General features: G+C 41.5%; 2 protein-coding genes across 7 annotated transcripts; one reads left to right on the top strand and one right to left on the bottom strand.

Annotated features, from left to right (window-relative positions):
• The first annotated feature begins 886 nt into the window (after positions 1 to 886).
• LOC116248691 (B3 domain-containing transcription factor ABI3) lies at positions 887 to 3,735 on the top strand. Of its 3 annotated transcripts, none has more exons than XM_031621621.1 (6): positions 887 to 2,362; positions 2,635 to 2,727; positions 2,834 to 2,931; positions 3,066 to 3,112; positions 3,220 to 3,296; positions 3,388 to 3,735. In XM_031621621.1, the coding sequence occupies exons 1-6, from the start codon at positions 920 to 922 to the stop codon at positions 3,484 to 3,486; spliced, it is 1,857 nt and encodes a 618-aa protein (XP_031477481.1). In that variant the 5' UTR covers positions 887 to 919; the 3' UTR covers positions 3,487 to 3,735. The 3 variants fall into 3 exon arrangements, with proteins under 3 accessions (XP_031477481.1, XP_031477480.1, XP_049932260.1); XM_031621620.1 differs by having other exon boundaries at positions 2,831 to 2,931; XM_050076303.1 differs by having other exon boundaries at positions 2,831 to 2,931; positions 3,053 to 3,112; positions 3,388 to 3,514.
• Positions 3,736 to 12,097: 8,362 nt separating this feature from the next.
• Positions 12,098 to 15,185, bottom strand: LOC116248383 (protein WVD2-like 7). 4 transcript variants are annotated; one of them, XM_031621144.2, is made up of 8 exons: positions 15,054 to 15,177; positions 14,758 to 14,824; positions 13,957 to 14,508; positions 13,378 to 13,854; positions 13,206 to 13,267; positions 12,842 to 12,944; positions 12,697 to 12,768; positions 12,098 to 12,567 (listed from the first exon to the last, which is right to left on the bottom strand). In XM_031621144.2, the coding sequence occupies exons 1-8, from the start codon at positions 15,056 to 15,058 to the stop codon at positions 12,430 to 12,432; spliced, it is 1,476 nt and encodes a 491-aa protein (XP_031477004.1). In that variant the 5' UTR covers positions 15,059 to 15,177; the 3' UTR covers positions 12,098 to 12,429. The 4 variants fall into 4 exon arrangements, with proteins under 4 accessions (XP_031477004.1, XP_031477005.1, XP_031477007.1 ...); XM_031621145.2 differs by having other exon boundaries at positions 13,378 to 13,848; XM_031621147.2 differs by lacking the exon at positions 14,758 to 14,824 and having other exon boundaries at positions 15,054 to 15,185.
• Positions 15,186 to 15,623: the final 438 nt, after the last annotated feature.

Genomic DNA, 15,623 nt, shown 5'->3' with positions numbered 1-15,623 from the left:
CTTCCATACACCTCCGTACCCGGGCTCTATATAATGAGGGAGGGAGAGAGAAAGGGTTGGTGCAGCACCACGGACATGTCTCTCATCTTGTAGCAGAAGTCCTTCTGTTTTCATCAAGTTGTATTAATATATTTCCTTTAAGACTTGTCAGCCTTGTTTCCTCCATCATAGTAGGAGAGGATTTCTTGGAGAAAACAGTTGTTCTTGCAGCGAGTCTTTATGTTTTCACCATTACAGATGAAAAAGTAAAGAAAAACCGGTATTCGGTCTGTGTTCTCCTCCGGTTTCATCACCGAAGGAAGGAGACTTCAGACTAGTAACAGTTGAAGGCCTGAATCTTTTGTTCCGCGTAAGATTGGTAAGTAGTACTGAGGCTTCTTCCATGTCCTTTTCTTGTTATGGTTGACGGATACTTTGTGGTACTTTTTTGTTACTGCGTGCAATATTGCAGATGTGAGACTTCTGCTGTTTTTCTTCCCTCGTTTGCTTTTTGCAGGTTTTTAGGGTTCATTGGTAGATCACTCAACAGGTTGAGGTGGAAAGAGATACTTTTTTGTTTTTTTTCTTTGTTTTCCTTTTACGGGTTTTCAAACTTCTGAGAAGAGGAAAGACAGGAGGGAAGTTGGTTTTGGGAGGGATATTGTTTTCAGGGGAGAGTAAATTCAGGAAGAAAATATAGAGAGAGAGGGAGAACTCGGAAGAGCCTTTTCCTTGTTGAGGGTAGCGTGATCTTAGGGTTTTTGTAGTTGGAGCGAGTCATCTTCCGTTCGGACCGGCCATAACAACAGTGACGACTGATCCGCAGGAGGAAGAGGGAGAAGATAGTTACATCAAGAACCAAGCAATGGATGGTCTCACTCAGATATTGGAGATGGATCAGAGCGAGGATGCGAAGCGTTTGGCCTCTCCAGATGAGGAGATGATGAATGAATGGGTGAACTGTGACTCCATAGACGCCGATCAACTGCTTGCCGTTGATGCCTCGAGCATATTCTACGGCGCCCTCCCTTCCCTCGCTGATCTTGCCTCCATGCAGCTGTCCTCTCAGTCACCTACAGCGTCCACGGCTTCTTCATCCTCCTCTTCAGCCTCCCCATCCTCTTGTTGTTCCTCTTGCACTTCCTCATGGGCTGTTAAAGAAGCGAAAGAAGACGCCAACGAAGCCATGAGGTCCGGTTCTGCGCACATAATCGATTCAATGGCAGCCAATTCGCTGGTGCAGTCCCCAGAGGCTGCAGCCGCAGCAACGGCAGAGTGCTCGCCACCGATGGCGGTACAGCAGCCGCAGGAGGAAGGGTCCATCGACGTTTTTCATGGGTTTGAAGAGATGGACATATTGGACGGCGTTGATATCTTGGATCCTTCCATCTTCTCGCCGGATGAAAACGGCAGCAGCCCACGGGAAGATGAGAATTGCTTTGTGGGGAGCTCCCCATCTGTGCAGGAGGGCCAGCAAGAGCTTCAGGATCAGAAGGATATTTCTTCATCTGAGGAGCTAGCCCAGGTGTTCTTTGAGTGGTTGAAATCAAACAAGGAGTCCATTTCTCCAGAGCAGTTAAGGAGCATAAGGCTGAAGAAATCCACCATAGAGAGTGCTGCAAGGCGCTTGGGGGGAGGGAAAGACGGGATGCTGCAGCTGCTGAAACTCATTCTCACTTGGGTGCAGAATCACCATCTCCAGAAGAGGGAGAGTCCTCCCTGCTACTGCCCTTCTTCCGACGATCACATGTCAAACTTCCCTTACTACTACCACCATCAGCAGCAGGGTTTTGCTCTTCCGAATAACATTAACAGTTCATGGTTCGTGCCTCCCCCCTATACCACACAAGCACCAGCTGTTTATGAAACATGCATGGCTTCCTTCCCATCAGTTGTCGGGTTCCCTGGCATGGAGATGGGCTATGGAATGCCCAACGACAATCTCCAGCCATTCCCACCGCCTCCTTCTTCTTCTTCACCGCCTTGCGACAGCACTCTTGCTCATGAACCCGCCTCTTGGCCTCAATCCCACCACTTCTATGCTGATCCTGTGATGGGCTTTCCTCATAATGGGGCTAACAACGGCAATGGCTACAACCAGATGACGCAGCATCCAGCCGATTGCATGTCCAAATCTGCGACCAAGGAAGCAAGGAAGAAGAGAATGGCTCGCCAAAGGCGTTTCTGCTTCCACCATAGACATCAACATGCTGCCGAGAAGGCGGCTGTGATGGCGACGGGGAGCGATGCAAACACTGGGAATGGCGGTAACCAGACTAATTGGATGACTTGGTCGTCTTCTCCACCAAAATCTTCTGCAGATGGTCCAGTTTCTCGGAAGCAAACCCCGTTGGAAAGGCAGACTCCATTGGATAGGCGTCAAGTAAGATACTGTATTCTTCATTTGTTCCCCCCAATCCTCCCTGTGCAAAAGAAAATATTAAACCATAAATCTCCTTAATCACGGATCTCTATTTTATAACATAAATATAATATGCATTTGCTTACATTAATCGACACTGTGGTGAATAAGAAACGTTCTCGAGGCCTTGTGGACCGTGCTTTGGCACCTCCCTTAATTGATAAACAATGGTCAAACCCTAGTTTCCCAAGAACAATTCACGGACTAATTGGTGCAAAAATCAATGGTTTCAGGGGTGGAAGACGGAAAAGAACCTGAGGTTCCTCCTCCAAAAGGTGTTGAAGCAAAGCGACGTGGGTAACCTTGGAAGGATTGTGCTCCCAAAAGTAAGTGTTGCCACCATGCACCTAATTAGATACCCTTTTTCTGTGCTTCCTGTTCTACCAAAAGATATCAGAGGTGAAAAAACTCACACAATCTACTGACCAGAAGGAGGCAGAGACTCATCTTCCTCAACTAGAAGCCAGGGATGGAATTTCTATAGCTATGGAAGACATTGGGACTTCACGTGTATGGAACATGCGTTACAGGTGAAGCATCTTAAATTAGATTGTTTTCTTCTGCTTTCTGGGTTGTTTAACCTAAAGTCGAGCATACAACCAGGTTCCCCTTGGCGATGATTTTCATGATATTGAGATTAAAGTTAAAAAGTGTTCTGATGCAGGTTTTGGCCCAACAACAAGAGCAGGATGTATCTGCTGGAGAATACAGGTGCGTCGACGTTCATGCATGCCTCACGCGTGTCGTTGATTCCCTGACTGCATGTAACGAGCCACGACGATTTGTTTAATCGAATCTTTTCTTTTTGTGTTTTACAGGAGATTTCGTGAGATCGAACGGGCTGCAGGAGGGAGACTTCATTGTCATTTATTCTGATGTTAAATGCAGCAAATACGTAATAACTCTTTCGCTCTCGCTTTTTCTCTCTGGTGCCCACGTTGCATGTTCTCTCTCTGTGTCTAACATTGGTTGCATGGCCGGAGCAGATGATAAGAGGGGTGAAGGTGCCCCGCCAAGGTGCGAGCAAGACTCAGAGCAAGGGCCAGAGGCTGCCGTCACCTCAGAGGTCTCTCGACCACGCCTGAGACTTTCACCTCCGATCAACAAGCTCCGAGAAGTCATCGTGGATTCTGAACTATCTCGACCCTTCCTTATCTCGGGTGTTCTCCCCTTCTCTCTGTGTTTTGGAGTTTCTCTCTGGTGCATGTAAAAGTAGGCGCGCATTGTTTTGGTACCTCTTCGTTTTGGGGAAGATGATCGGAATGTGGGTTTTCCTTTAGACAGTCCTCCTTTCTTGGGTTGATCGTGGGGAGTTGCAGGGCGTGGTTGCTTTCTGCGACTTGTTGTCTAACCGATTGTTTGTGTGTGCATAGAACACTGTTATTCGCAGGTTTTCTTTCTTTCTTTTTTTTTGCTTATATGATAATGTGTATGTCCCAATGGCACTTGGTGCAAGGGAAAAAGAGAAGTCAGGATGTAATTTGTTTGGTCGTGTTATCTACTTGCTTGTACTTTTGCAATATATAATCTCAACATATACTCAATTTTTCTTCCACTTTTTTGTTCAGTATATATTGAAGTTTACATCTCATTGTGCTTATCCAAGAAACGCCTTCATTTTGATTCGGACATATTTTACGCTATTTATTGTGAGTCTGTGACTGTAGTACTAAGATCGCTCAAAACTTGTTTTGGAGATGGGAGGGGCCTGGAACTACAGCAGGAAGTTTCTTTTGCATGGTTTTGTTTCTCCAAGTTTTTGGCTTAGTAATATCTTATGAATTATTGCAACGGTTTCCGAATCTGGAACACTTACACTATTTTAGTATTCTATGGATTATCGGAACGCTAGAATTATTATTCCACGAAGTGCCCTAAAGATAGGCCGCAGAAAACTCATCTGATTTTTGGAAGATTTTTTGCAGAAACATCTCAAACTCTATAACGAGCTGTTGGTTGTTTGTGCATCAAAGAATTAGATTAGTTAGAAAATACAGGTTTCCTAGAAACCAAGTAATTGTTTCCAATTATTACGCATCGAAGAATTCATTTAGTCTTCCTACAAATTCCACGAGGCAATGCTATTCAATCTCTAGCGTACAGGTGAAGAAGAGGCGCTGCCACCATCATGGTCTTTCAAAATTTTGAAAAAAGGGTCTAAATTAACTTGAAATTGAATTTCAAAATTTTGGAAAAACATTATTAAACAAGTGTATACATAAAGCTCATTTAAAATTTTATTCGGTAGCATGCCTAGTTTTGGTGGGTTGATGCAGGCGATTCATGTAGTCTCTATTCTTCTAGATTGTAGATTGGATGCACGACACTTTAGTTCTCAAGTATATATATATATATATATATATATATATATATATATATATATATATATATATATATATATATATATATATATATATATATATATATATATATATATAAAGAATTAGTTCTCAAGTATATATATATATATATATATATAAAGAATAAGTGAAAGGAAACAAAAAAAAAACAAATTAAACCATAGCAAACAACCAAACCCCACTGCTCTCAGCCATCATAAGTAGAACCATTAGCAGACACTAAGCACTGCCTCTAATCCATCTTGGAGCAGACAAACTCAGCGAGAATCTATTAACCAAGTACTTCGTTGCTCATATCTTCGTTACTTAATGGCCCAATTCGAAAGCCATACAAAGTTGGGTGGTTTTCATTGTTAAGATGAAAGAAAATCACGATCAAATCTCTCGTGATATACTTGACAAAATCAGTGATGAACAGGATAAAGAAAGAAAAGATATGCTTGCCCAACCTAAAGCTGAAAATCAGCTACTCTGTAGGCAATCGTATCTATCCAAATGTAATCCCACGTAATATATAGTGGAACCTGCATTTCTCAAACTATTGAGAGAAATTGCAGAGTCGTGGATGTAAGCTTAAAGCTGAACCACGTTAAAATCGTTCTTGTCTTTGAGTTCTTTTCTCCTCTGTTTTCTGAGTTTTATCATGGTATCAGAGCCTGTCTCTTTGTTGTGAATCACTAGCCAAAAGTTGATGCAGAAGGCAGTTGATTGATGCTCCTTGCAAAAATCCTCTTTTCAACTTCTCGACACATAGATCATCTGATTCAAGAGTGGTTTAAACGCTGAAGAAGCCAGGAACGTTCTGTCTGCTAGAAACTCTGTTTTCTTCTTCAGCACGTTCTGTCTGCTGAACCAGACATCGTTTTTTGTCTGGCGTTAATTCTAGCTGCCATCAATCGGCATAATATTGCTCAGGTAGAAACCCAGACGAGTGACGGTTCCGAAAGACTTGAGCTCGACCAGCGAAGTCACCGGTACTGGCCGGAATCGTCTGTTCTTCGGCAACCTGTCTCTGTTCTACCAGATTTGGGCGTTTTCTTCATTCACAGCAACAACAAACTCTGGCGTTGTTTTCTGTGGAGACTTTTGTTGTCGTGCAGTAGTCTATTGGGTTCCTAGGTGCCTGAGGAACACTCTCACACGATTCCAGATTTTTCAAAGATCGTTGGAAGGATCTATAGATTTTTTTTTGAAGTGTTGTTCTCTGGGAGTTCTGTTACAGCACTCTGTTTTGACGATAAATCAAGGAGCACAAACATTAGTTTTGGAATTTTGTATCTTGGTGTCCATAGAAGCATCAAATCCGTCCTCGTCTATACCAAATTCAGGTTCCATCTCTCTCTCGTCTCAATCCATGTTTCAATGGAATGCTTTTTCTAGTCTTGTTTCTGTCAAGCTAGATAGTTCCAACTATTTACTGTGGAGGTCACAAATAGAATCTGTTATGTTCAGTCAAGATCTGATTAAATTTGTGGATGGTTCCTGCCCTGCTCCAAATCAATTTATTGGCGAAGGAGCAAACAAATTTGTTAACCCTGAATTTATTATTTGGAAATGAGCAGATCAGCTTGCCTTAAGCTGGATCAAGGCTACAGTAGACAAATCTGTTTTGGGTCAAATTATTAGATCTCCTACGTCTAAAGATGCATGGATTCAATTGGAAAAATCTTATGCATCACAATCAAGTATGCGGATTTTACAGCTAAAACGAGACCTTCAAGATGTACGGAAAGGAGATCTTCCGATGGTTGAATACTTAAATAAAGTACGCTTCATTGCTGATGCTCTATGTGCTGCAAATGAATTTATTTCTGATGATGCTCTTGTTCACCATACTCTTAATGGGCTATCAACTGAATATGAAAGTTTCATAACATCGATTACCACCATGAAACATCTGCCTACGTTTGCTGAGTTATATGATCTCTTGTTGAATCATGAGAAAAGACTTCAAAATATGCATCGCCATGCCTCCCAACAAGTTGAAAATTCTGTGGCCTTTTTTAGCCAACGAGGTCGTGGGCGTAGTCGTTTCTATGGAGGTCGAGGTAGGGGCAGACAACAACCTCATCAAAATAATCAGCCAAACAGCTCTTATAATCAAAATCAAGGAAACCGTGGGTATAAGGACTTCAGCCCAGCGAAGCAGCCAATTGTATGTCAGTTTTGTGGCAGGAAAAATCACACGGCTCGCCAATGTTATGATATTCCTAAGGCATTTGCTGCTATTGCATTGGGTCAGCACCCTACGGATACGGCATGGTACCCGGACACAGGAGCATCTCATCACATGACTGCACAAGAAGGCATTCTTTCAAATAAATCAGATTATATGGGTACAGATGGGGTGATGGTCGCAAATGGTTCTAATGCTCGTATCTCCAATATTGGTAATGCTTCTATCTCTACCAATGGAACTAAATTCAATTTGCCTCAAGTCCTTTATGTTCCTGGAATTGCCAAAAATTTGCTATCTGTAGCCAAATTTACTAGAGATAATCAATCTTTTTTTGAATTTTATCCTCATAAATTCCTGGTTAAGGACATGCAGACCAGACGCACACTCCATCAGGGACGGAATAAGCATGGACTTTATGTTTGGAACTCCTCATTGGCCTCTCATAGTGGGAAACGGACGGGTGAGCAGCAAATACATGAAAAATCCTCAAGATATCATGCTTTGTCGACTTTAGCAAGGAATAAAGATGCCACGGTTTGGCACTGTCGTCTTGGTCATCCTAACTCTAGAATATTGAATTTCATGAATCAGACTTCGTCTTTGTTTAAACATTATCAGTATGCTGATTTTTGCTCTAGTTGTATGGTTGGAAAAATGCATTCCTTACCTTTTGAAAGTTCAAATAAAGTTGCTAGCTTTCCTCTTGAAATTGTGCATGCGGATTTATGGGGACCAGCTCCTCACGCATCTAGAGAAGGGTATTGGTATTACTTGCTACTTATTGATGATCATTCTAAATTCTCATGGATATTTCCTCTCACTAAAAAGTCTCACACCTTCTATTGCTTCAAGAACTTCAAAAACATAGTTGAAAATCAGATTGGTCAGAAAATAAAAATTTTTCAGAGCGACGGTGGGGGTGAGTTCATGAGTCATGGGTTCTCTCAATTTCTTAATCATCATGGAATTAAAAGAAGAATTTCATGCCCACATACCCATCAACAGAACGGCGTCGTCGAGCGTAAACATAGACATGTGGTTGAAACTGGTCTTACCATGATGTCTCATGCTTCACTAAAGGATTTCTTATGGTTTGATGCTTTCAGAACTGCGGTACATATTATCAATCGTCTTCCATCATTTCAACTTGGGAAGAAGTCTCCGTATGAAATGCTATTGAAACACAAACCAGATTTAAAACATCTCCGTGTGTTTGGATGTACATGTTATCCCTCCTTGAAACCTTATACGTCGAATAAGCTTGCTCCTAAATCCAAGGCATGTGTTTTCATTGGATATGGTGTTTGCTATAAAGGTTATCTCTGTTACGATCCAATTTCTAGAAAGACCATCATCTCTCGTCATGTGGTTTTTGATGAAAATCATTTTTTGTTCCCCAAGAAGAATTTTTGTGCTCCAGATATAGCTAAATGGCTTGTAGAGGAAAAACAGTCTCCAACAAGCATATCAGACAATGAAATTATTGAGCTGCCAAATCCTCTTCACAACACTCTTCCTAGTTCTCAACCAAGACAAGAAGACGACCAATTGATTCCTCAGCAAGATCTACATGAGACATCCAATGATGCAGATATCGCAAATCACATGCCTCAACGCACCCATCACATGGTAACTAGATCGCAAGACGGCACAAGGCGTCCTAAAGTTCCCTTTTCGTATCTTTCCTCCTACTCAAGAGCGAGTCAAGAAGACGAGGAACCTCACACTCTTCAGCAAGCCCAAAACAATGCCAAATGGATGAACGCCATGAATGAGGAGATGTCAGCACTTGAACGAAATCAAACTTGGGACTTGGTTCCACCACCAATCAATAAAAATATTGTTGGGTGCAAATGGATTTATAAACTCAAACGCAATGCTGATGGATCCATTGTTCGACACAAGGCAAGATTGGTTGCTAAAGGCTATAGTCAACAGGAAGGGGTAGATTATTTTGAGACATATAGTCCTGTTGTCAAGCCTACCACTATTCGTCTAGTTCTCTCGATTGCTGTAAGTCATGGGTGGACCATTCGACAACTTGACGTCAACAATGCCTTTCTGCATGGAGCACTACAAGAGGATGTCTATATGATGCAGCCACCAGGATTTGAAGATAAGCATATGCCTCATTATGTATGCAAACTACAGAAAGCGTTATATGGTCTTAAACAAGCTCCTCGAGCATGGTATGACAGATTAAGGATATATCTGGAAAAATCAGGATTTCATAACTCCAAGGCAGATTCCTCTTTATTTATTGCTAATAGCAATAATCAAACCACACTTGTACTTATTTACGTTGACGATATCATTATCACAGGGAGCTCCAATGATTATATTCATAATCTTATAAAGGCATTTGCTTCAGAATTCTCTATTAAAGATCTTGGATCCATTCACTATTTCCTTGGCATTGAAATTGGTACAACAAAGAAAGGCTTAGTTCTATCTCAATGCAAATACATCAAAGAATTACTTCACCGATCCAATATGGACGAAGCAAATCCAACGGTTACTCCTGCAATAGTTAACTCCACACCATCAAAACATAGTGGGCATGCTTTCAAAGAGCCATCCACTTATAGGAGTATAGTTGGAGGACTGTTATATGCCACTTTTACAAGGCCTGACATCTCTTTTGCAGTAAATAAAGCTTGCCAATTTATGCATGATCCAACTGAGGAACATTGGATCTATGTCAAACGTATCTTGAGATATCTTAAAGGCACTCTAAATCTTGGTCTTCATATTACTAAGAGTGACTTTAAGTTATCTAGGTATGTTGATGCTGATTGGGCAGGGTGTCCAGATGACCGGCGGTCCACTGGAGGGTACCTTACTTTTTCTTGGAGCTAATCTTATCTCATGGAGTTCATCCAAACAACGAACAGTGGCCAAGTCTAGTACGGAGGCTGAATATAAAGCTATGGCAGAAGTAGTTGCTGAAATCAGTTGGTTGCAACAAATTCTTGAAGAGTTGCATGTAACAAATTCAGTCACCCCAAAAATTTGGTGTGATAACTTGGGAGCTACATATCTTGCAGCAAATCCTGTTTTTTACGCCCGTACAAAACATATAGAAGTTGATTTTCATTTCGTCCGGGAGAAGGTTGCACGGAAAGAGATTCAAATTCTTTTCATTTCTTCTAATGAACAGCTTGCATATATTTTAACCAAGTCTCTACCAGGACCTCGATTCATATTTTTTCGAGACAAGCTCAATCTCCTTCCCATGGAGATTAGCTTGTGGGGGCGTGTTAAGATGAAAGAAAATCACGATCAAATCTCTCGTGATATACTTGACAAAATCAGTGATGAACAGGATAAAGAAAGAAAAGATATGCTTGCCCAACCTAAAGCTGAAAATCAGCTACTCTGTAGGCAACCGTATCTATCCAAATGTAACCCCACGTAATATATAGTGGAACCTGCATTTCTCAAACTATTGAGAGAAATTGCAGAGTCGTGGATGTAAGCTTAAAGCTGAACCACGTTAAAATCGTTCTTGTCTTTGAGTTCTTTTCTCCTCTGTTTTCTGAGTTTTATCATTCATGTGTCTCAGGAAAATCGGGGCAGAACCAAACGATTCAACTTGAATATATAGCCTGCTTTTGACCTTAAAGAAACTAAAATGATTCGATCATGTCATGTTCATGACATTTTGGAATTTAATTTGTCTTTTGATTGGGGCCAGTGTCTCTCTCACCCCCTCAAGGTCACGCTTAGCTTTGTTCTTGATGGAGTCAGAAAATTTGGACTAAAGGGTACAAGTTATATAATTTCAAGATCTCAAGAGGCACTTGTATGTAAATCAGGAAACTTCCATGAAGTTTCAATACGAAAATGAACACTTTTTCATATGAATCAAGTGTAGGCAATTGCCCACACATTCTAGCATACCACCTGGTCCCAGCTACGCCCAAGACATGTAGTCTTTTCTGTTTCTTTTTTGTAACTTAATTCCATGTCCTTCATTCTCGCTCGCTAGAGTACATCAGTACTCTCATTGCTTCCACTAGGCATCCAATGGTTCCCAAAGGGTATCACGTCTCAAGTAGACGCTGGTCGATTCTGTTCTTTACATTCAGTAAATAGTGCTCGCATTCTTTTTCCGAAGTTTTTACACTTGATTTTTTTCTCATTTCTGACGTTTTTAAATTTTTATTTGACTTTTCAAGTTAAAAACACCCACTTCAGATTCACAACGATTTCAATCCCTATTCAATTCACTGAATGGTTAGGCTTACCGATTATTTGATTAAAAGCCCAACTTTGATAACAATGTGTGGAGACGGACCAGACGGTGGATTCATTTTGGAGCCTGACCAGGTGTTTAATACAGAAGGGGCAGTTCTTGCTAACAGAATAATAACTCTTCCCTGAAATATGCCAGTCTTGAGGAAGCCCAGTTCATCAAGGACGCAGAGAAAGTCTATGGAAGGGTGGTTAAGTTACAGTGCTGGTGGCTGTCGCCCATTTTTGGACCTTCACGACTCTGCAAAATGCTTCACCAAGACGTGAGATCGTGCTTTCATTTATGTTCACATCACGAACATTGTCATCTTCACGGAACCCAAGTGGGCAACAACTCATTGGTGACAACATTTGGAATGAAATGGGCAACATAGAGTCAATTTTAAATGAAACTGGCGCCTTGAGAACACATATTAGATTAAATTGACTGATGCAATGCCAAAAGTAGCTCCAGTTTTCCTGGTTAGGGGATTGAGCTAAGGACCTTCAACAAATTGAATGAGACTAAATTTTGTCGATGCAGAAGTCCGTTCACCTGTCCAATAACTTGCACGTCACTTTTTTACTGATTTGGCAATCTTCCAAGTTTTTTTGTCGACTGCAAATAGTAGATACGCAACACTCTAATTGGCAAGTGTACCATCCTCCTCACCTAAATTCTTGAAATGGCTCTAGACCCTTGAGGTGAGGCAATTGGGAGGGGACCCTTAGGTACCCAAAAACTCTTTTTGGGTCCAGTATATTTGAGATATCCCATTACATTGCAGAGAGAGCAGGACAGCGACCTCCGGGCTGAGATCAAACAATGTAAAAGATTCTCCCGAAGTTTTTCTACCACCAATTCCATTAAAAACCTAATGGTACCAAAAGAATGCAGAAAGCTGACAGTTTTCACGAAAATGCTCAAACTATCACCATGATTCCTGAAATGAAAGAACGGTACACGGAAAAATACAGTACAGAACCCAAGCATCAAGCTTGAAAAGAACAAAAATGGTTCAAAAGTAGGCGGATGTACAAAAGTAGGTCATGATAAAATAAAAGAATTTTACTATGCCCAGCAAACGAGGTTCCATTTTGCTACAGTGATGGAAATGATGGGCGGATGAATCCTGATGTGTACAATGAAATGAACTGCACGCTTTTAGGCTTCTTCGGAGTTAATTTGCAGACATAATCCATGTAGATGAAAAATGAGTTGGCAGGTGACATGAAAATCTACAACGTGCTGGTTATTGCAGCTTACGGGTGAACTTGGCATAGCAGCCCCTGATGGAAGCTGTGGAATGTATGCAAGATTTTGCATCCTCAACAGCAGTAGCTTCATTCTTTTTTCCCAGCTTGAATCTTAGAGCATGAGATGGTGCGACCTGAATAGTGAAGCGCACTCTCATCGGTAGGAGTAATACAGATGAGAAAATATGATGAATTTCTAACAGTAAACTAATTACAGAACGCAGTGAATAATTACAAAACACAATGAATGTGTTGCAGGGTACCTTTTTCTTATTTTGATTCTCCAGTTTCTCAGCCTCCTCAGCCTTAGCTCTCTCTTGAAGCTTCGAGAAAAACTGAAAAAAGGGATGCCGAGTTAAAGGACAAAGAAAACAGAAAGATTAGGTACCAATTTAGTTTGGTTCTTGCCTCTTTACGCTTTTCTGCTCTTTCCTCGGTCCTGAGTCTGAAAGATGATGACCAATTCTTGCAGCTCATTCTAATTCCACTCAAACACGAGTACTTCAGTGGGCTGAGAAGAAAAGAGACATTTAGCTGAATTCAAAGAACAATGTAATGAATGCTCAACGGCCAAAAGGGAAGAAGGAGACAAATCTAATTTTCCATTGAAACCAAAATGAAGACTATCGAGGACTCTACAGGGGAAAAAGCAATTGCCAGACCTATTTCTCATATAAATGTCATACACCATCATGTCAGCATCAATAATAATGAAACTCAAAACTATGTTCCCTTTACAATTGCACGACTGACTATACAATGTAGATATTACCTTCTGCTTTCCAAACGATTCATTTTTGTGGCAAAGCTTGTTGGGCTGGTGTTTATAGATTCCTGAAATTTGTCAATTCCATAAAGATATTGTAATCAGAAAGAACTGCATCAACAAGATGTTCCGACATTATGTTTCCTGTACAAACCCAAAGAAGAACAACAACCAATACCTTGGCTGATGGACGGCTTGGCTCACTCAAGCTGGATTGATCAGGTGTCACGGAGTAAGTACTCCCGCCTTTTACTTTGCCAATTTTATCAGAGGTTTCAGAACTTCTGTTGCATGGAGGAGTGGCTTCACAAGCTTGACCTGATGACAAGCTTAACGACATGTCTAATCTTTTTGAAGGTGTTGTTTTGTCTCTCACAGATGGCACTTCAGTACCGATTTTCTTGTTTCTTGGCGTTGCTTTATTTCTGATATTAGGTGTGCACGAAGCGAAGCAGTTGCCATTTCGAATAGCGTCGTTCTCCTTCTTGGACAATGCAACAGGTGACTGTGAAGGCCTTGCAGGAGAAGCATTTGTCTTCTTTGGCCTACCAACAATTCCATTAATTTGTGGCCTTTGAGGAGATGCATTAGGACTCTTCTTCTTTGGTGGATCTGCAACTGGTTTATCCTTATTGAAGTCGTAGCTCTCCTGGTGCTCCAAAAATACATGAAAAATTAAGTGTAGATACAATGTTAATAACCATCAATGTCAGGCTAATGTAGTAATGTTCTATAGAAGAAGAATTAACCTATTTACCTTCAGGGGAACCTTTCCTGATATCTGAAGCTCCATATCGGCAGGTTGATTCTCGCTCTCCTCAGGAGATGTTTTCGAGGCTGCAATATCGTCCCCCTTTTCACCATTTGCGACTTCTCCATCAACCCCAACAACCGTTGCTTCCTTCAATTCGTTGCAGGAAACAGATTGGTTACCGCCTTCACTGATATCCACTTTCACCAATGACCCCTGAGCGTGCTCTGCTTTGTGCACAGAAGCATTTTCAGAGTCTTGAATATGCCAACCGCCACGGGTCCTGCATTCAGAATCGCAGTTCTCAACATTATCATCTGGACCAGATTGCGCCCCTTCCGTATCAACCGATTCCGCGGCAATTTGAGAACGCTTGCGCTTGTAATAAGCCTCAAAATAGGCTTTCTTCTGAGCAACAGATCCGGGAACAGAGTACTTCTCCACCTCCTCCATGTATCTGTTGTGAGAGAAAGACGACCATTTCTCCCAAGCCAACGACTCCGACGCGAATCTCCCGAAAGATATTGAATCCACAGCCATCACAGAAGCACAACCACCCTGTTCAACAAGCATATCAGACTTGACTGTGAAGCTTCCCCTAGACCCTCTGAATCTTCAAACCCCATAACCAGAAGAAACAGAGTATCAGAAACCACTGAGAGCACGCCAATCAGAACCATCAAACATCGAAACCCTAACTGTTCAAAAATTCAGTATCCTCGAACCCCCAATATAAGGGGACCCAAAATTGAAGCAAAAACTACAGCAGCAAAGGACCAACAGGAAAAAAAAAAAGCTATATCTTACTCTTTGAATTCTTACTAGAAGTTCTGGATCTTCAAAACCCACACCAGAAACAGAGTTCCAAAGAGCACTGGGAGCACAAAAATCAGAAACATCAAACATCAAAAGCCCCAAACACTCAAACCTCAAGATCCTGGAATTCCAATCTGACTGGACTTGGGAGTTTAACACATAGCCAATAGAGAGAGAGCCAGAGGGGGAGAGAATGCAAATGAAAAGATTTTGAGGCAATTGCCAGACTGAAGAAAGCAGAGAGAACGAAAAGATTTTCCTTGTGGGCAACTCAAATTCACCCTTACCTCATCCATCTCTCGTGCAAGCAGCACCCAGAAGCTCCCACTCAATGTCCTGTGGGGGAACACAGGGTTGATCAACTTTTGGCTTCTCTGCCTTTCCTTCTGGAGCCCCAAAACTCACTGCTTCCACTTTTTTATTTGAAATTTGAACGTTCCTAACGGGTGGCAGAGAAAGGAGAAAAAAGGGAAAGCTGCATGCAGAAGCTCATCAGATGAGTAACGGTCACATTAGTTAAGGTTTTGAGAACTACCTACAGCACCAGGCATTGACATGTTGCTCACACGTATGAGGTAGAAATTTTTCTTTCCCATGGTACCATATTTTTCCCCTAAATATCTAAAATACCCTCTAATTTTATCAAGTGGCAGCTGGGACGTGAGGCTCGCGTACTTATTGGTGTCACGCAGCGAAGGGATTTTCGTTCTTGGATTCAGGGGAAGATACTGCTTGGATTGTCGTTTTCTTGCCCTTTCAATGCATTTTTCAATGATCAAAAGGGCAGCCGTTACAGGATCCGTTTGCCTGCACTATAGTTTTTCGGGAAATTAAAAATACTTATTGATTAATTTTTA

The sequence above is a fragment of the Nymphaea colorata genome, chromosome 2 (genome assembly GCF_008831285.2).
Source record: "Nymphaea colorata isolate Beijing-Zhang1983 chromosome 2, ASM883128v2, whole genome shotgun sequence".
NCBI classification, from domain to species: Eukaryota; Viridiplantae; Streptophyta; class Magnoliopsida; order Nymphaeales; family Nymphaeaceae; genus Nymphaea; species Nymphaea colorata.
The sequence above is the reverse complement of the archived record's forward strand: the minus strand, read 5'-3'. Positions and strand labels throughout refer to the sequence as shown.